Below are 21,978 nucleotides of genomic sequence, written 5' to 3' on the forward strand. Positions count from 1 at the left end.
ATACATAAAGCAACTATATTTACGGATAGCCAGGCGGCCCTCCTGGCATTGTCTTCACCCATGACAAATTCCAGTATAGTACACAACTGCAAGAGAGCACTAACCTCAATAAAAGACAAGCTCCAACTAAACTTGATCTGGATTCCCGGCCACAGGAACATTTTCGAAAACGAAAAAGCAGACGAGTTGGCAAAGGCAGCAGCTTTCCTCAATGAATCCGAGGCGGAGCTAATACCAAGCCCGCTAGGATCGATAAAAGGAGAGATCAATAGACAATTCCAACAAATTGCAAACAACAGGTGGAAAAACATTAAAAAATGCGTCATAACTAAACAATTATGGCCAACATATGACAATAAAAGAACCAATGACTTATTAAATAGGTCAAGAAAAAGTATTTACAGAATAACAGCTACTACAACAGGGCACTGGCCATTTGGGGAACATGCGTCCAAAATGGGTATGCCCTACAACGACATCTGCCGCAGCTGCGGAGTAGCAGGGAACAAGGAAACAATCTTCCACTTTCCCTGTGAATGTCCAGCTTTAGCACAGATCCGACACAAAACACTCGGAATCCACTAAGCACCAAACCTTGAATGGATTTCCACCAAAAACATATCGGAAATAAGTAGTTTCATCGAAACCTCAAAATGGTTTGAGAGAGAAAGTGAAACGTAATAGCAGATACAAAAGGTTCTACGAATAGTGTATCAAAATGGCACATCAAGTGCTAATTGAGCCCGATAGGGCTGCACTTCTACCTACCTACCTACCTATCAACGAGATAACGACCCCAAGAATACCAGTAGGTTGGCAAAAAATTGGACCTTAATCCAATTCAGATTCTTTAAATACACTATTTTTTTGCTTCACTTAAATTTCTGGTTATGCCACTGCTATTATTTCGAACACAGTTGTATATGTATGTATGCATGTGGGTGGAAGCAAATATTGCCCAAATGAAACATTTAAGTAACTAAAAACAATTCTGATTTTGAGTGTACAGCATTTTAAACACGAGCAAATCATACACATTTGTTGCCGTAAATACGCCCGCGAGTAAATCTGCTCGCCCTTAAGCGTGCGCTGTTTTATGAATCTTTAAAATTTGGCAAGTGCTAAGCAAATAAAATGTATACATATGTATGTGGTTTACTCGAAGCAGAAGGAAATGCTGTGAAGAAAACAAAAAATAAAACATAAAATAATTCCACACATGGCGTGTTCTCCGCGTACGCCACAAAGGCTTATTCTTATTTATATAAACTTATGCTTTGCATGTGAAACAAGAAAGATATGGTGTGGTAGAAGAATCGAGTATAATACGCCAAACTTTACACCCACGCCACAATAAAGATGTAATAAAGGCCTTTTAATTCATGAGCAGCGTAAAGTGGAAATCAACAGAAACGTGGATGTGAGACACACCTGACTGAATTTCAACAGACCACACAAATATTAACAATAAAATGCATTTATGCCGCTATTAGTGCATTCCATAAACGCTTGTTGTTGTTTTATACGCTTCAAGTGCCATAAATTTGCGTTTGTGTTTCTAGTAATCATTTAGGAACGAGAGAAATAATTAGTTTTCATAAATAAAAGCAATTCAGTTTGGAACTAATTTGTGTTCAAATGCTACAATATGTGAAATAAAAATATATAAAATAAATTTAATTTCTTAAGGTTCCTTCCACGAATTGGATCAAGACGTTTGCCCATAAAAATAGTAGCGAAACAACAACAAATTTCGAAGTCAATAATATTTAACTTATACTTGGTCAGATGGGCTCTGTTCCCCAAATCGGCGAAATGTGTGCATTCGCACATCGTCGATAAGCATCTGCAGTCATCACTTGTGCTGAGAGTTGTCCGTGAAGAGTTTATATTAATTTTTATTATTAACTCAACAACAATTTTTCTTCACTAACATGTCGTACTTTATGCCTGAAAAAGGTGTTTTTACGTTGAGGTCTTCGTCATTACTTTGAGGGAGTATACCAGTGTGGTACTTTCAAAGAATCGATTTTTTGTGTTTTTTTGATAGTTTATATTTCCAAAAATATCCTGTGAAATCGGCAAGGTCTTATCTTGAATAATTTCTGAAAGGAAGTATTGTAAAGAGCGACCGCTGGCAGGTATAAATGGGAAATCAAACTTTACACGCTTTTTTCTCGTAACGACATTTTTCAAAATTGCTGTCATCGTAACTCAACGACAAACTGACCGATCGACTTCAAATTCAAGTATTCTTGAATACATTTACTATACAATGACCTACGACCTTTTTGATTGGTTGAAATTTGTCAATTTGGCATTAAAAAACGACAATTTTTTTTATCTAAAAAACGGCATTTATTTCAGAACTACGCCATTTTGTTAATTTTTGATATTTTTCCAAAATCGTAGGGTATTGTGTAGGAAATACCTTCAACTTAAATAACCTTTTTAATTTTTTTGTTTCAGCTACTCATTCGGCTGGAATCATGTCAGCAGTTGGGTAACTTTTTTTTGTTGGCACCTCCGAAGACAGCCATAACTTCGTTATTTTTCAATACTATGATAGAAAAAACGAAAAATGTAGCTGAAAATATACCTTATTTTGTCCAAAGAATTTCGAAACATTCGATCGAGTGCTTTCTTTTAAAAATTTTACGAAAATCGGTTAATTTTTCATGGGTTACACTGGCATAGCCCCTTAATATGAAGAAAAACTCCGGAAAATCATTGCATTTTGGTGGAAGTTTATATTGAACATGCTCTAGTTAAAAAAACGTGCTAAAAATAGTTTATACGATTTAAAAGTGTTGATTTTTCTGTGGAACTGGGATTTTCTACAGGAAAATTTATTTTAAACACAAGAAGAGATCACGGAATTTTTAAAGGTATCTCAAGCAGCCATTTGAGAACGTTTAAAATCAGCCAAATATATTCAAAGGCAAGGAAATTCGTTGCCATGTGAATTGAAGTCAAGATACGTTGAAGTACTGCTGATTTTGCATGTCAGAAATGCTGTTTGCACGCTAGAAAGGCGTGCTGTATTGTAAGCTTCTACAACCGAGCGGAACTACAGCTGAAGAACGCTACCGAGAACTCACAAAATTAAAGCGAAATTTACCGAAAAACGTTGGCATAAGTGTATTAAATCTGGTGGGGATTACTTTGAAGACGACAAAATAATATTGATAAAAATACATTTTTGGGATTATTATTTTCCAAGTCAGGGTGATGGTTAGGTCAGTATATATAGTTTGGCGTTCGTATGTGTAAGTTTTTTTATGACCTTTTAAATCCTTATCTTGATGTTTTTCGCTTAGTAAAAAAAAAAAAAAAAGTAGGCAATATTTTTTAAAATAAATAAAATAAAAAATAAAAAAAAATAAAAATTTACTTTATTTTTTTAGTAGTTTATGGCCAGAAGTCTGGGGTTATTGGGGAAAATTTATAAAAAGAAAAGGCGATAAATGACACTTTTTTGAATAAAAACAAATAAAAATTGTAATTCTTAATTTTTCTAAATTTGTTTCATCAAAATCGGACAAGTGGTTCGCGAGTTATGTTAAACTACGTTTTTGCCAAAATGTTACAACTAAGCGAAAAAACATCAAGATAAGGAAAAAATTTAAAAGGTCATAAAAAAAAACTGACACATACGAACGTCAAACCCTTTGAGGGTTTTACTATACTGACCTAGTACCATCACCCTGACTTGGAATTTCTCACCCCCCAGATTAGCTGTTGTACTGTGTAATTAAATATTTTGCGTTTTATTTACAATTTCCGGGTACTTTTTTGTCACAATGTTTATTGTATTGTTTTGTATTCTTTAACGATAATTCTTATCATGAATTATTATTTGAACGCAACTTCAAATCCACCAAAAAATAATGATATTTTATGACTTCGAAGGAAAAAGTGAAACCACAAGCTCCATAAATTTACGAAATTTTAACTAAGATACTGTTCGGTTAGTAGCCAGTTTAAATAATGTGCACCAGTTTTCACATTACTTTTTTATCACTTTTGAGGCCAATAAACACATAACACAATATATCAATTGTTTTGGTTTAATGTCAATTGTAATTCTGTAGTATTCATTCATTATGACGACGAAGGAACACACTTGTGATGGAGGGGTTACAGTTTAAATTTTATAACGAAATTGAATTGAAGGCTATGATTGCGTTCTCCTTCCTCTCCTGAAACACATCACGTTTATATGATTGCTTACGATAGTGAAAAATATATGGCAATTTCGAACAATTTGTACTATTCTCAATTTAAATAATTGGGAAAAAAAACATTTAAATCTTTTAATCGAAGCTACTTGTAAAGTAAATCTATATATCTAGAAGAATTTTCATTTCACTAACCAACAAACCTAATCAAATTAATTAAGGTTGTTACAGAGGAAAATATGAACACTCAAATAGTCGCTATTATTATGAAACCGTTAAACTGAAATGTGCCTCCGTTGCCTTGGACAATACCCTATCCAAAATTTCGTAAAGAAACCTGGTCAAAGTAAAAAGTAGCAGCTTTATGCTATACTGGTCCATTATCAGTGGATCCAACAATTGAGCAGACAGACAGACAAATTGACATGGCTCAATCGACTTAGCTCATCAAACTTATTATATACCATACATAAGTTCTTTAATCGTCGTTGGCTTGTTAGCATAGAGCATAGACTTGACGTAGCCCCACAGAGAATAATCCAACGGCGTCAAATCGGACGACCGACGCTCAATTTTAGATTTGATAGGATGCTTAAGGCGACCATAAATTGGACATAGCGCTCTTAAAGTTGAGGCCACTGGCTCCGAGTTTCGGTAGTAAATTTTAATAATTTCGACTCGTTAGAGCGTATATCTTTTCATGATTAAATGGCAAACCTTACTGAAGAGCAATGTCAAAAGAGCGGGAAAAATATGTCGTCGTTTGCTGTCCCTATCGGTCTACTCTTGTAGCGTCGCTAATCAAAAAAAAAAACCTCAAAACCCCGTTGCAAATATATTTTTATAGGTCCACCGACGTTTCTTTCTAGATGTTAAAAACTTCGTGGCAAACTTAATATACCGCTGTTGAGGGTATAACAAGTTTTTTCTAGTAGTCACTGTGATGTTCGCGCAACAAGCCGCTGAAGTAATTAACGCACCAATGTCAATTGCAGAATGTCTACAAATCTAGTGTATTCTTAGAGGTTATTGATGCATGAATTAGAAAAAATATTTACATGGACATACATACATACATACCGAAATATTTAAATAATTTACACATGTTAAATTAAGTTAGCAGGTTTGCTAAGAGCAAACATTTTTTATTAAGCTACAGATGTACATATGTGAATGTGTCCACACATATAACCCATTTTTGCCAAATGTCATTCAGAACACACAAAGCATTTTTTTTTAATTTTTTTCGAGTAAATAAATTGATGCTAATCATTTAAGAATATTATCCACTACAATGGAAATTAACACATTTCTTGAAAAATTATAAACATTCCATCAACAACTACATACAGACACTGTATTATTAGTTAGAATTGACAAAATTTACTCAATTCATTAATTTAATTTAGATCAAACTGTCATGCTTAATTACGAAGCGATAAAAATTAATCCATGAAAAGCAATCCATTAAATTGGTCAATAATAAAAAGTTAAAATCACTCCTTTATTTATTAATATGTATTGCTTAGCGCTCATGTGTAGGCAAATATCATTTTATTACCACTAAATAGTAACACTTCGTATATACTTGTATTTAAGTCTATATAATAAGGAGTTTGAGCTGCTGACAGCAATATTGAAGCATGACAGTAACAGTTAAAACTTAACTATCACCCAGTATGTTATTAAGCCAAACCTAAACCAATAGGCTATCCCACTCATTAAATTTCTTTTCAGCGAGTGTTTTATTAAGGTTTGAAAACAGGAGATGCTCGATGTTAGCCGGAAAACACATGCCTTAGCCACGTTTTTGGTTTCAGCAGCTCCTTTTACACAAAAAATAGTGCTTCTTAACTTACGAAAATATATTTTATCTGAAGAAATTATTAAAGCTTTTTTTAAATTGAAAAATCTATGAACTCAATTCCAATGACTGTTGTGGGGAATTTTAACGTCTCTTTTCTAAATGGGAAAACTATGTCATTCTCCAACACTAAAAATTTTATTAAGAGAAATAGGAAGAACGCTTAGAAAGCAAGTCCTGTAGAAAGTTCAGGGTGAATTTGCTCTGAAGAAGGAACGTTTATTTCCACACCTCACGTAGTCTAACACTATCAATACAGAATGGAATTCTGTCGTAAATATTATGGCGCATGATACTATAGATGAGGGACTGATAGGGCTGCTTTAATAAAAGAAGATCTAACATAATTTGAGTTTAACAGTTTTATGTTTTAGGCAACTTCTTTCATAAAAAACAAAAAAGTAACAAGCACTAAAATATCATGGGTTTCCTCAGGTATAAACAGACTTTTTTCAACAATTTTTTTCTCATATAAAAAATTAAATATTTTATTAGAATTTTTTATTGTTACAAACATACACTATTAACAAAGAAAATCTGAAATTTTTGGAAAAAAATATTTTCAACTCGGCTATTGCGAGGCCATTTCCAGTGACCCCTCGGAAAAAAAATGCGCCCGCGTTAGACAGGATAAGTCCTTACAGGATCACTTAAAGTGAAAAAATACCTGTTTTAGTTAAAACCTTAACTTAGAACTTGGGCGAGGAAAAAAACTGAAATTTGGATTTTTGGCAGACATTAAAAAAAAAATTAAAATTCGGCAACATTTTTTTGTCAAATAAATATATTCGAAAAAAAATTCTTCGTCCACGGCTTTAAGAATTGTATCTCAAAGACCTGTGTAAGATTTTATAAAAATCGGTAGAGAAATTCTCGAGAAATCTTGCCAACCGACTTCAAACCGTGCCAAATTTAATTTACCCTGTGCAGAATATAATAAATATTACCTTCTAAAATCAAGAATATTATTTCTGTATTTTATTTAACCCTTCCTATATATGTATGTATATGTACATAAACATATATTTATACATACGTACATATGTATGTACACACACATATTTTAAAGTCCGAAAGTAAGCCTGAACTCCAACAACAAGAAAATTTTAGCTTAATTAGGATGTATTTTTCTGCTACCGCTCACAGATGGGCAAACAAATACCATCATTAGTGGAACACGACAACAAAGTTATGCTTCCATATAGTACATATGTATGTATATACATACATATATGTACATATATAGTAAGTACCTACAATATGTGGCCATTGAATTATGAACGAAGGAGGAAGAATATCATTTTATTTACTATTTCTGATGTGGGCAAATTAGCTTACTTAAAATTTCTCTGCTATTTTGTAGCTGGGACTACCTAGCCTCAATTAAGCCACATTTTGCATTTTTTAATAAAAGTCTCGAAGTCGAACTTTCTTTGGTGTACTTTGAAAAAAAATGTAACATGCAGCTTAAGATAGCTTGATTCTGTTATATGACACTTTTCTAACTTAATAATAGTTTACGAATATCACAGCACTCCAACGATGTTATGCTTTTGAATTTTTCCAGAAGTCGAAGAATTTTCACCTTAAAGCAAACGTTATAATAAATTGCTGGCGCACACAATTCAATGGCCAGCGACTGTACGAAAAATACATATGTATGTTTACATATAGTATGTACTTTGTACAATATATGCAGACATTATTAAATAAGAGCGAGTAAGTAACTAGTTAAATTAGTGACTAACATAATGATTGAAATAGTGAATGGAATTCTGCAAACCTCTGACATATTTACTGCGTACCGCGGGCCGCTGAGGTGGTTTTATTGCAATATTGCTGATTATCGCTGCGCGTTTATGCAAGTACAAATATGTAGTACTATGTGCGTATGCAGTAGACAGCAGACGGTGCCGATTGTGTAGGGGTATCCCACGCCCTTTTTAATAGTTGCGGAGTACGTTGGAACTAAAAGCCACGCCAATGTATTACATATGTATGTATGAGTTGTGTTCCTGGACTTTAGCGTATGGGAAACAACCAACTAAATCTACTATGTGGTGAATTGCTTTTATTATTGCACTGTTATATGCATTTACGTTGTTGTCACACTGTTGTTGCACCACCACTCGGTTCACTTGTTAACGAATTAGGTTTTTTTCACTTTCTGCAGCTGCTTCCTGCGAGTTTTATGCTTCACTTTCAAAATATTCACACACACGCCTACAATGCAGAGCTACTGGCGCACTTATTTTATGTAATTCACTGGAAGACTCAATTGACTTTCACAAGCACTAGAGCACGCATTCAGTTCGGTTGCATTGAGTTAGCTTTTTGCCTTAAATTTAACACATAATTTTCGATTAGCATAATCAACTTTGCTTACACGAAACTTTCCGTCGCCAATGACAAATCCAATGTCAGAACATTATTAAAAATAAATATTCATTTGTTGCTTGAAAATTCGCATCAATGTATGTCAATGTACATATATATAACTGTATGTATAGAATGGCGGAGAAGCGCGCCACAAATATCTACACTCGGTCGCGTTGAGGATAAACGGCAAAATGCTTCCAATATTCTTAGCGGCAAATAGCCAATATTTTCACCCGGCACACGTTAAAAAACTCAAAAACTCGCGCAGTCGCTACCACGGACGCTGCCGTCATTCAAAAATAAACTCTTCAAATTTTTACCCACGGCAAAATATGTATTTCTAAGGAGGTGCACAGCATTCTCTTACACAGTTGAGGCACACTAGTCACGGAACGACTACGAAAACATATACGCATGTAGAATTAAATAAAATGAGAAAAAAATTATGATCTCGTCGACGATTTAATGTCACATTCGCAAATTGCCGCTTGTTTGCAAACACACGCTTGCACACGTTTGCACATGCATAAGATTGTAGCAACACGTCAGCAAGCAATGCATTGCCCCAAATGACTTATGCATGTACATATGTATATATGTACATATGTACATATATTCATAAATAGATATGTAGTCGAAACAATAAAAAAGAGGTTTTTTGGATTTTAATGGCTTCAATTGTTTGAAAGCAGCACGAACACGGCAAACTAAATTAACGAATTCCGCACGAGCAAGCAAGCGATTAGCTATAGCTCTGACTGGATAATAAATTGAAGAACAGTTAACAGTTAGAATAGTGTAGCTATTTGAAGTTAGCTCCAGTTGTAAAACTTAAACACTTTAGAATAAAGTGGCGTGTTATAATAAAATGTTATGAGTAATTAAATTCGGTATGTTAGCACTTTAAATGTTATGAATAGTTTCGTGTTTTTATTCAGCATTTATGTCTTAAATTACTTATTATTGGTTTAACATATTGTAATTAGCGTTGTATGCGTTTCACTGAAAAACTTTTAAACAAGAGAGCTTTCTTTATCAAGTTTTATATAGAGTGTTATCAATGTATTTTTTTCCTTGAATTTTTCCTAAAAACACTAGTAAAAACCTAAGTATATGTGACCTGGTCTACGAAAAGGGAGCTAACGTACGAAAACTAGTTTTCTGGGAAACAGCTGTTAAAAATAAACAACAACAACAAATCAACTAAAAAGTGAAAATTGATTTTTTGACACCTAAACCCCCTTTCCGTAGACCAGGTCACATATAACTGTCAAGGAATAAAAATTTCCTCAGTATGAGGCTGAAAAGGAATGGGTAGAAAGTGGTAATTTTGTTAAATAGCTTGTGTGATTAATCAAATCAGAAGTGTTTTAAAAAAGTATACTTTATTAAATTCAAAAATTAGAATGTTAGTTACGTTCTTTTTTAATACTGCTTTGTCAACAAAACGATGGTTTGACTATTTTATAGAATTTTGAAAGGTAGAGCACATTTTTTGACATTTTAACTATCATCGAATTTTGCAACTATTATATACATTCTGTCAAGAAAATATCGGGAATTCTTCATTTCCCCCTCTCATTTCCCGCTTATATGGAAGATAGGTCAATTTTTTTTCATGGGTTGGTACGACTGTCCTTAATTTTGATGTCAAAAATTAGCGCGATCTGTCAACCAGTGTGTTTACAGCAGCTGTTTATGTCAGTCGACCTCAGTAGTGTTTGTCGAATTTTACAAAATTTTTTAACTCTTTTTTTTCAAACTCAAACGATCGCTCCGGGGGAAACCGTTTTGAAACAATTGAAAACATCAAAACAAATTCGACCCGAGAGCTGAAGGCCATCCCGAAAAGTGTCTATAAAAATGTTTTGACGATTGGAAGAAGCGTTGGCACATGTGCATCACCTTCAAATGGATGTTACTGTGAAGGCGATAAAATAAATTTGGATGATGATTGAAAAATTTGCTTTCGACAACACGAAAAGGAGCTGCCTTTATGTCGCGATGTCTGAATTTGGTATCCCCGCAAAACTAATACGGCTGTGTAAACTGACGTTGAGTAACACCAAAAGCTCCGTCAGGATCGGAAAGGACCTCTCCGAGCCGTTCGATGCCAAACGAGGTTTCAGACAAGGCGACTCCCTATCGTGCGACTTCTTCAACCTGCTTCTGGAGAAAATAGTTCGAGCTGCAGAACTAAATAGAGAAGGTACCATCTTCTATAAGAGTGTACAGCTGCTGGCGTATGCTGATGATATTGATATCATCGGCCTCAACACCCCCGCCGTTAGTTCTGCTTTCTCCAGGCTGGACAAGGAAGCACAGAAAATGGGTCTGGCAGTGAACGAGGGCAAAATGAAATATCTCCTGTCATCAAACAAACAGTCGTCGCACTTGCGACTTGTTTCCCACGTCACTATTGACAACGTCTGATTGTGTTTAACGTGGGATCCTGCTGTCGACAGCTTAACTCCACGGTGCTCAAAAGCACAACTGTCACTGTAGACAGTCATAACTTTGAAGTTGTAGATAATTTCGTCTATTAAGGAACCAGCATTAACACCACCAACAATGTCAGCCTGGAAATCCAACGCAGGATTGCTCTTGCCAACAGGTGCTACTTTGGACTGAGCAGGCAATTGAAAAGTAAAGTCCTCTCTCGACGAACAAAAGCTAAACTCTATAAGTCGCTCATAATTCCCGTCCTGCTATATGGTGCAGAGGCTTGGGCGATGACAGCAACCGATGAGTCGACGTTACGAGTTTTCGAGAGAAAAATTCTGCCAAAGATTTATGGTCCTTTTCGCATTGGCCACGGCGAATATCGCATTCGATGGAACGATGAGCTGTACGCGATATACGACGACATTGACATAGTTCAGCGAATTAAAAGACAGCGGATGAAAACACTACAGCTCTGAAAGTATTCGACGCAGTACCCGCCGGGAGAAGCAGAGGAAGAGGAAGACTTCCATTCCGCTGGAAGGACCAAGTGGAGAAGGACCTGGCTTCGCTTGGAATATCCATTTGGCGCCACGTAGCGAAAAGAAGAGACGACTGGCGCGCTGTTGTTAACTCGGCTATAATCGCGTAAGCGGTGTCTACGCCAATTAAGAAGAAGAAGAAGATACTTTCTCGACAGAATGTATGTAATTAAGTGGTCAACATGTAAATCAATATTTATGCAACTTAGAAATTAAGTATAATTATTGCCATTTTCGATTAATTTGCTGCACGATATGTTTGAGTTCTGCTCTCTTAACAATAAGCTAACAGGTGAAAGCTGCAACAAAAACTAGTTGCATGAATAACACAGAATATGCGAATGCAACATTATTTCCTTTATGAGTCCTATGTAACTTATTTGATTAGGCCGTTAGATTTGGTATATACAAGTTGTTTGTTCTATTCGCCACTTAGTGAGTTTCGGCGAACCTTATTTGGTTAATGAGAACATAAGGTTTCGTTTTTGTTATATTTTGTTTCTGAGTTTTTAGGAAAATTTGCGACCGTACATGCACTTTAATTATTGCAACAGTGATTATGCGGTAACATCACTGCGTTAAAGAGCGTTAAAGAGCGTTTAATTGCAATTTTGATGAAATTGCATTTGTTTTGGATTCACACTTTTTAAACACACACCCATAAGAGAGATTTTACCGTCGGTTAAGAAGCGTTGCAATTAAATTAAATGAATTTATGTACTTGATGCGCTGACGAAACACTAATATAAAATGGCTGCACACTGATTAACATGTTCCCACATGCATTGGTAGTTGCATATGTATTAATTGCAATTTTTCATTTTTTATATTTTTTATGAACATTATAAACATATTTTTAAGGAAATACATGAATAAAGAATTTAGTACAAATATTTATTTTAAAACAGAAATTAATTGCTGCTAACTCAGCATAAGCATAAAATAATTTATGTTGCACCACTACTACCACACATCGCGCTTTTGCAATTTTTTACCGTTTCGTTTTTATTCCACCTACACTCACTACTTCCGACCGATTATGGCATCATCACCGGTACCTGAAGCCGATAATAAGCACGCGCCTAAGACTTTTCCTATCGATTGGCCGTGTCTCGCGCCCGTGCCATTCCATTCAATGCGAAGATTGCAACTAGTACTGTAGCGTATACTAAAGTCTGAGCTAAACTGTTGGCGCAAACTCACACATACACAAACACACAGCCCCCCATACATTCAGGCGAACGTGTTGCGGAAAAGCGTGACGATGAAAAGGTGTGTAGCGGCAGCAATGACGGCAGCAGCGGTGTAGCAAAACATAAACACGAATTACACACGCTTATATAAAGATTTGTACATTATATATGTATGTATATATATATATGTATGTATATATATATATATATATATGTATGTATGTATATATGTATGTGTACATATAGATATAAATATATGTAGTTACATATGCACATATATGGATATGTGTATACAGCTCATGCTCAAAGCATTCCAAATCCATATAAGACATGTGCAATTAACCAAATGCTTGTGTATGTGTGCGTGTGTCTATGTTGGTTCAATTGTACATTCAAACAAACTTAAGTACCTTTTAAAACATTAGTACACATCAAGGCAAACATTATACATACATACAAACATACAAATGTATGTACATATGTATGTGCTTGTAGTATATGGGTACACACCACTAACGAGTGGTGGCTACAAAAACAAATAAACAAGAAACAATAGAAATAGCAATAATGGAAATAATAAACAAATCAACAGCCATTTAAATCCATGTAAAGACACAAAGCCACACACACACACACACACATCACCACCAAATGTATGCCACGATAGGCAATGGACGTAAAATAGTTAGTTAGCCAATACGAGTAGGTACTAGACTATGCAACTACACATCTCTGTTGCGTTCATTTGCTTAGGAAAGTAAAAGTGCAAAGAGAAGCTCTAAACAAGTCCAAGTCAATCACAAAGCTTTGCTTGCACACGTGTATGTATGTAAGTAGTATATGTATGTACATAGTACGTGCATCTCAATAAGGTGATACATCGACAATAAAATCTCTCACCTACAGCAGCAGTAAAAAGCAAACAGAACAACTTTTTCAAGTGCGAAATTGCAAACAAGCACATACAGATATGTATGTAAGTGTGTATGCAACATAAGTGTACACTGTGAGAAATGAATGGCTTCGCTTCAATAATTCTACTGCTTAAATTGAACTGGCTAAGGCAAACAGCCATCAAAGGTGATCCATATAAGTACATATGTATGTATATGCCTTATGCACAACTATTGTTTACAAAACATTAAACTGTTGTTAGCTTTTGTACGCTGCTATTACCTTTTTTCTAAAATAACCTTTAAATAATTGATCACCTCTTCGACTTGTAAAACCCTTTCTTCATATTGAATCCATAAATTTTGCACACATCTGACTTTAAATATATACACACAGCCTTAAATTAGGTATTGCCAACTCAAACTTTTGGTTTGGTAATTTCGATTGCATAGCTATGTACATACATATGTATATTTGACTTGCGTTCCAATCACATTAAAACACTGAAAAGGAAAAAGTCAGAAGGAACTTGAAATTGTGTTATATGGGAAGTGGACGTGGTTGCGGTCCGAAAATATTGGTTCTCATGTGAAATATTAATTAAAAAGTCTTACTATTTTTTGCCCAAAGTATAGTGGTGCGATCAGAACAATTTCTTCGGAGATTGCACAGTTACGTTGCAAAGTGATTCGAGAAAATTTCATGAATATATATATCATGTTAAATAAAAAAGCTTTTCACTATTTCTCATAGTGATTTTATCTCAAATACAAACTCTGAACACTCGAAATTCCCAAGTAAAATTTCGCTTCGCTCTATGAGATCTTGAGAAGTTCCAAGAAGATCAGACGTTTTCGAGCCAAATTTTGTTTCAGCCTTGAAGTCCATTTCTGGCTCAATGGCTATGTAAACAAACAAAATGGCGTATGGGACGAAGAGCAACCTGAAGAGACCCAAGAGCTGCCATTTCATCCAGGAAAAACTACGGTTTGGTGGTCGATGGAATCATCGGTCTATAGTTATTCAAAAATGATGGCGGTGAGAACGCAATCGTCAATGGCGACCGTTATCGCGCAATGATAACCGACTATTTGATGCCTGAAATTGAAGCTCGTGATCTCGGCGACATTTAGTTTCAACAAGACGGCGCCACTTTCTCCACATCGCATCGATTAATGGATTTATTGAGAGAACAATTCGGGTGATCATATAATTTCACGTTTTGGGCCGGTCGATTGGCCACTAAAATCGTGTGATATCTCACCGAAACGACTTTTTCCAGTGGGAATATGTAAAGTTTATGCGGAGAATACCGCTTCGATTCAGGCCTTGGAGCAAAACAGCATCTGTGTCCTTCGCCAGTTACTAGTCGAAATGCTCGAACGGGTCATCGAAATTTGCACTCAACGGATGGACCATCTGAAGTGTAGCCGGGGCCAATATTTGAAAGAAATAATCTTCAAAAAATAAATTAAAAAGAATGTTCTTTCGAATGATAAAAAAAAAATACTCCCCAATAAATTTGTGGTTATGTGTTTTTTCTTTAAAAAAACACGCAACCTCGAAATGGATCACCCTTTATAATAAAAAAGATGAATTTGAAATATAATGCGTTACTCACAATTCTTCTGTTCAAACTTAAGAGAATTGTTTGCAAACTCTACGTATTTTCATACGCCAAAAGTTAGAAATTGTTTTGACACAACGATGAACATTGACCCTCACGAGTGTAAAACAATGAAAGGGAAAACAGACAAGAATAAAAAAGCAGTTTTGGGCATGACGTCAAACTTTTCCGGCAGCTTTCAAAGTTAGGTAATTAAGAACAAACTTAACAGTATGTACAGTGGAACAAGTAATTTACTTCAACAAGAACAATGTAAAATAATCTCTTTTTTGGAGATCGCATTTCAACCTCTGTGACAGAAACAACTGTCATCGTCAACTTATGGAATGCTAGTAATTTTTTGGAAAAAACTCTTTCAAAGTTTCCGATATGAAATTCGTTAAAACAGAAAATAATTAGGTAAAGGAATATTTGAGAACATATTTATTTTTCACAAAATAGTTTGGGATATTTTCAATAATTACAGCTAAGCAATTTAGGCAAAATGAAAATAGCTAAATATAAACAACGCTGAACCCAATTTTCGACGGTTTTTCAAGCATTAATCGGCCTACACTACTGCAATTTCACGTTCGATAATCGTACGAAGTTCATCAATCGTCGCTGGCTTGTTGGCATAGACCTTAGACTTTATGTAGCCCCACAGGAAATAGTCTAATGGCGTCAAATCGTACGACCGAGGCGGCCAATTGACTGTGCCATTTCGTGAGATAACAGGTTCACCAAACTTGGTTTTCAATAAATCAGTTGTGATATTCGCTGTGTGGCTTGTGTCGCCGTCCTGTTGGAATTATATATTGTCCAAGTCCATATCATCCAATTCGGTCCAAAAGTATTTTTTCGGGCTCACTGGCAAGGGAACATTTTGTACTGTGCCTGTGGATTAAAAATTTTCCACTAGACTAGTTGATCTGATAGAACGATTGTGACGACCATAAATTGGTCGCAGCGTTCTTAAAGTAAATTTTAATAATTTCAACTCGTTATTAGATGGTATATCTTTCTATGATGAAATGACAACCTTACTGAAAAGAAAAGCCAAAAGAGCGGGAAGAAATATAGTGTCGTTTGCTGTCCCTATCGGCCTACTTTTGTAGCGTTACTATATAGAATATTCCTTCAACTAGACTGGGGTAGATAATTTTTGAAAATAAAAATATAATAGTTACATGGCGAAGTTTTTGGATTATATCGACTTAAATCGAAAAAACCCTAATCTTTACCAGCCAAAATATCAGATTTTGATGGTATACAAATATATACATTACTATCGTAAATTTTCTGAAAATATGCAAAAAAACCTTCGTGTTCAATGAGTTTAAACTTACAATGAATTTTTTCCACTTTTTTCAAATTTCAAACCGACTTTAGTCGCGTTCGTGAGTTACGAATTTACTACAGTTATGAAAAAATAATTATTTAGCAAAATCAATAACATTGAATGTATAATATATACATATATATTTCGTACTGTGTATACATACAGATTGCCTATACATATGCATGTATATTTACGGTGTGATCAAAAATGTACGAATATAAAAATATGGATTTTGTGGAAAGCATCGATTTTTGAAATACATACGGTAACTGGTATTGAAATACTCACCCTGCAGAGCGCTTTAAATTCCCCCCATACAAAATTGCCAAACACCGGAAAGTATATGGCTGATAACCTTGATAAGGTTAATCGAATAAACCCTAATCACATGGTCAATGGGTCAGAATGAATGGCTTACTTCGCAGCTTTATTTTTATTGCGAAATAAATTCTCACACCCCTTAACGAATATTTATAACTGTTATGCATATACATATGTAAATACATAAATATTTAATAAATAAAACTTATTGTGCACATTATGCAACGAAAAGCGCAGACTAATTTAAGTTGACACCTTTCAAACACATTCGCACATAGAGATGATAAAGCTGGTGCGCTAATTTTCATACAACTGACACTTGTCGGCATCTCCTTGCATGCGAATATTCAAACAAACATACATACATATGTACACACACAAACTTATTTTGCATAGCATGCAAGCACATTTGCAATAATTTAATAAATTGGCAGCTTTCTCACTGCACTCAAATAATTTATGTGCTTACATTGTTTGTGCCGTTACAATGGAACTGTCAAAATAGCGCGCAACACAATATTTTTGTTGGCAGACACTTTCATTTTGTTGGTTTTCATTCCGTTTGATTTATTATTTTCATGAAATTTCTGTACAAACTGCAGTTGCGGCCACTTAAAGGCAAAGTGATATTTTTAAGCTACAATTCCTCGGCATTTGCACGTCGAAGGGAAGTTTTCCCAAAGTAGAAATGTTAAAAAGTTTCCAAGTGCTACATCCCACTGCTAATAGCAACCCTTTTTTTGTTTGAAAGCGGGTAGAGTAATCGTTTGTGTGATTGTGAGACTTCGCGTGAAGGCGAAAGTTTCGTGTTAAGGGAATTCCAGGCGATACATTCAAGCTGCCACCATGTAAACTTTGCTCAGCATCAGCAAATAGAAGGCAAAAATGTGTTATTAACATACAGCTCAGCTACAAGCCGGCAGAGTAACCCAAAAGGATTAAGTGGGCGAAGAGTAAAATTTAAAATCAACCAAGCATTCTGGAATAATTTATAAATTTATTCTGAATTTTTCATACACATACATACATACATAACACTATAAGCTTTGAAGGAATTTACTTTTTGGTAACAATACCAACAATGCATCGCGATGCCCCCAAACCCTTTATCATTCTTAAAAAAATAAGCGAAAAATTGAATAAAGCAAATCAAATCCAATAACCCCATAGGAATTATTTATTCAAGACACCCAAGGCACTTGTTAAACCTCAATGTCATGAATTTGCATGCAAAATGTCTAGAAAAAAAGAAAGATAAAATTCCCTGACATGTTCTTATAATCTGTCAATAGTAGGTGAAATCAATTAAGCCTGCTTCTGTATTGGCGTTTCTTTGCAATTTGCGAATTCATAAAAATTTTCCGCTTCTGCTTTTTGATTTTGTATTAATTGAACCGAAGTTTTAAATTAATTAGTTCGTCTCCATTTTTTTTGCGAGGTTATTATTTAAAGTTTTAAAAATGAATGCTTTGGATACCGAAAAGTGAGTTTGAATAATGCAGCGGTATCATGATCCGCTATCAGTCATTTCCGTCCAAAGGGAATTAAGACGGGACTTTGCTGACACACAAGTAGGTGGGTCTTTATAAGGTTGGCAAACATGTTTGCTAAATCTGGAAGTATCGCAAGAAGACCGTACCAATGAGATCCGTCTGGTTAAACTTTCTAGATTTAACTATTCATCTGGAATTTAGCCCAAAAATATCCTATGAAAACGGCTAAGACCTTGCTTTGTTTTTGAATAGTTTTTGAATGGCAGCATTCTATAGAGCAACTGCTCGCAGGTATAGATGGGAAAGTTGAAACTTTAAACGCATTTTCCTCGAAATGACCTTTTTCAAAATTGCTGACAACATAACTCAACGAGAAATTAACCGATCGACTTCAAATTAAAACTGAGTTTTCTTGAATATAGATCTACGATCTTTTTGATTGGCCTTAGAAAAACCGATAATTTTTTACCTAAAAAAACGACATCTTTTTCGAAACTACGACATTTTGTTAATTTTTTGTTAATTTTTGAAATTTTTGTTTCAGCTACTCATTCGGCCGGAATCATGTCAGCAGCTGGGGAACTTTTTTTGGCATCAGAATACGGCTATAACTCCCATTATTTTTCAATATTTTTGTAAAAAAAAAATTTATAATATAGCTGAAAATATACCTTATATGTCCAAAGAACTTCGAAACATTCGATCGAGTACTTTCTTAAAAAAAAAATTCACGAAAATCGCCTACTTTTTAATGGGTTGCACTGGTATAACCCCTTAAACATGTTGAATTAGGTTTTTTACTCAGAACAACGCCGATTACGTATCCCTTTCAATAGCGTTTGGTTCCAGCAAGATGGAGCAGCTACACACATAGTCAGACCTATCCAACGAAAATTTGAAAACGAATGAATCAAGAAACTTTACCTTCCGTTGGCTCCCAAGATCACCTGATCTGACTGCGAAGGTGAGGTGAATCAGAAGTCAGAAATCTGACTGAAACAGTCCATTAAATCGACTTCAAGCAATGAATAAGTTTCTAATTAGGTATCACATACTACATATATGCGTGACTGACTATGGAGGTCATTTACGATCCATAATTTTTAAAAATAATTAAATATATAAAATATAATAAAATTTTCTATACCATAAAATATGTAATGCATTGATTTAAAAAAGGTCTTGCGGTTTGTTTTTGTAGCACGATTCGTGCGCCATACAAATGAAGTTTTGTATGGAAAACTTTTTTTTATTTTTCATGCTATCTTCACGGTGTCATGTTCAATACACGATTTACTGTCTGAGGCAACGACACAATCTCCGATAAAACTGTTCAGATCGGACCACTATAACATATAGTGGATAAAAATTTGGTTATTTGTGAAGGATATTATAAGTTCAGTGCAACCGTTTTTTATATATTTATTTTATTTTTTGAGTTTCATAGATGAGATCTATCCACATCATACCTATTTTGCAGTCGTTGTTAGCGTTTGGAGAGGTTTTGGGTTGTGATTATTAAAAACATATCTAGCATTTCAATTTTTTAAGTCGTTAAATTTGAAACAAATTCCGCTGAACTCGAGAAAATAGGTGAGTTTGTGTTGTTGCATCATTCAAAGGTTTTAATTAATTATTTAAAAATAGAGCAAAGAGCTTAAGATTTATAAATTCTTATGCAACTAAACTGGACGCAAATGAGAAAACTAAAACAAAGGACAATATAAAAATATAGCTTTGAACAATTGTTTCAAATAATACATATTTATGTATATTCATATATAGAAACTCTAGTTAAAGAATTCATTGCGTTTATATATTTGTATTTATTTAAGTACGAATGTATTTATATATAAATACTTTCAAAGTTGTGTAGGTCATAAGTTAGCGCCTGGAGGCCAGAAGCGTCGTTAGAAAGTTAACACAACAAACGTCAAGAATACTGAGAAGAATGCACTGGCTTAAGTACTGTACTTGTAAAATAAAAAAAAAATGTTTTGTTTTAATTAGGACAAGTATTCAAGCAATGCTGGCTTATTCAACACGAACTAAAGAAATTTTTATAAAATTTGAGAATGCGAAAAAAATTGAAAACTGTTTGATATACTTGTAAACTCTGCATTGGATAAAATATGTTTTAGACTGACTTTTTTACAAGCAATTTACAAAATAGGTTATCGCTTGAAAAAATAACAATAATTTTGAGATTTCTTCCCAAATTTATTTATTCTCACTTGATTTGCTTACGGAATACTTTGTGGCATGTTCAGCCTCACTTGCGGCAATATTCTTTGCTTCGTCGACTTTAACATCTTCAATTAAATTGTCGCCTGGACAAGAAGACAAACAGAGTCCGAACTTTAAATTAAAAAACGAATACAAATTACTCATAATCGGAAGGTAACACTGTTTCGGTTTAAGCTTTCAATGGCGAACTAAACACAGGATACGCCGAATACCCATCAATCCGAACCGGTAAATATTATTGATTATAAAAGCAATTTCAGAGTGCACATAGTAGATTAATTTCTAGTTATATGTATGTACACACATTAGGTTGACATTTAAACGCAAAGTAATTAATCAGCTTTATTGTAAACTTCTTGTGAATAAATCATTCCCATGTATTTTTATTTTCACGCGAAAGAAAAATTCGTATCACGAATTTCGTGTGAAATGTTCGAATTTCGATTATGCTATTGTGAACCTTGGCAAGCTGTCACATAAGGTTTTGTTTTGATTTGTTGGCATTAAAAAATGTGTCAATATAAATATTATAAACCAATTATGAGAATTATTTGAAATAATAATGGTTTTAAAAAAACTTCTTGACTGGTCCCACGTTGGGTAGCAACTTGAAACTCAATGGTTACATTTTTCATTCTGCAATATATTTCGCTGGAGATCCCCTGTTATTTGAAGAATCATTTAATTGCATTCAATAAACGCGCTATTTCATATTGTCTTCTTTTTTAAAAGCCTATATCAGGATTTTCGGCCTTATTGTAGACCAAAAACTGTATTTGCTTATTACCACAAAGTGCTTGTATAGAAAACTTTTTCATTTGACGAGATATCTTCACAAAACTTGATATAGGTTATTGTGTAAAGCAATAATGATATCTCCGAAGAAATTATTCAGATCGGACCACTATAGCATATAGCTGCCATACAAACTGAACGATTGTATTCAAGTACTTGAATGGAAAACTTTTTATTTGACAAGATATCTTCACGAAATTCGGCGTCCATTATTGTCGAAGATGAATTCTCCCAAAAAGAAATAATAGAACGGGCCATTATAGCATATAGCTTTCATATAAACTGACCGATAAAAACTAAGTTTTTGTCTGGAAACTTGGTTAGTTGGTAACGTCCTGTCTTGTTTTCATTTAATATTGTAAGAACCACCATAATCATCACAGATATACATATGCATATATTTACAAATAATAGAAAGTTGTGCGGTTCAAGAACAAATGTAAATATCAACACAAATAATGTGCACGCCCAAAAAAAAACTTACTAATAATAAAATAAAAGTTAAATATAGTGAAATGAAGAATAATGTATGTAAGTATATGTGTTTAACAAATAAGGAGTTCCAAGGAAATAAAATATGATACTTGCGTGTCATTTATATTTACATTTTTGTTTTTGCTGACGTTACGGAAATGTCAACCAACAAATTAAGCTAACCGGTACAGACCAACTAATCAGT

General features: G+C 34.4%; 1 protein-coding gene across 9 annotated transcripts in view; it reads right to left on the bottom strand.

Annotated features, from left to right (window-relative positions):
• LOC126763321 (cAMP-dependent protein kinase type I regulatory subunit) overlaps nt 1-21,978 on the bottom strand; it is a 60,067-nt gene that overhangs the window by 19,231 nt on the left and 18,858 nt on the right. The window contains exons 1-2 of one of the 9 annotated variants that reach the window (XM_050480684.1): nt 12,427-12,558; nt 7,829-8,383 (exon numbers count right to left, since the gene is read on the bottom strand). The exons of 4 other annotated variants lie outside the window; for them this stretch is intronic. In XM_050480684.1, the coding sequence (XP_050336641.1) occupies nt 7,829-7,837 (9 nt within the window). In that variant the 5' untranslated portion in view covers nt 7,838-8,383; nt 12,427-12,558. Of the gene's footprint in view, nt 1-7,828; nt 8,471-12,403; nt 12,559-20,504; nt 20,605-21,978 lie in introns of those variants that run through there. 4 more of the 9 variants (XM_050480681.1, XM_050480685.1, XM_050480680.1 and 1 more) reach the window with 4 other exon arrangements.

The sequence above is a fragment of the Bactrocera neohumeralis genome, chromosome 6, assembly GCF_024586455.1.
Source record: "Bactrocera neohumeralis isolate Rockhampton chromosome 6, APGP_CSIRO_Bneo_wtdbg2-racon-allhic-juicebox.fasta_v2, whole genome shotgun sequence".
Taxonomy (NCBI): domain Eukaryota; kingdom Metazoa; phylum Arthropoda; class Insecta; order Diptera; family Tephritidae; genus Bactrocera; species Bactrocera neohumeralis.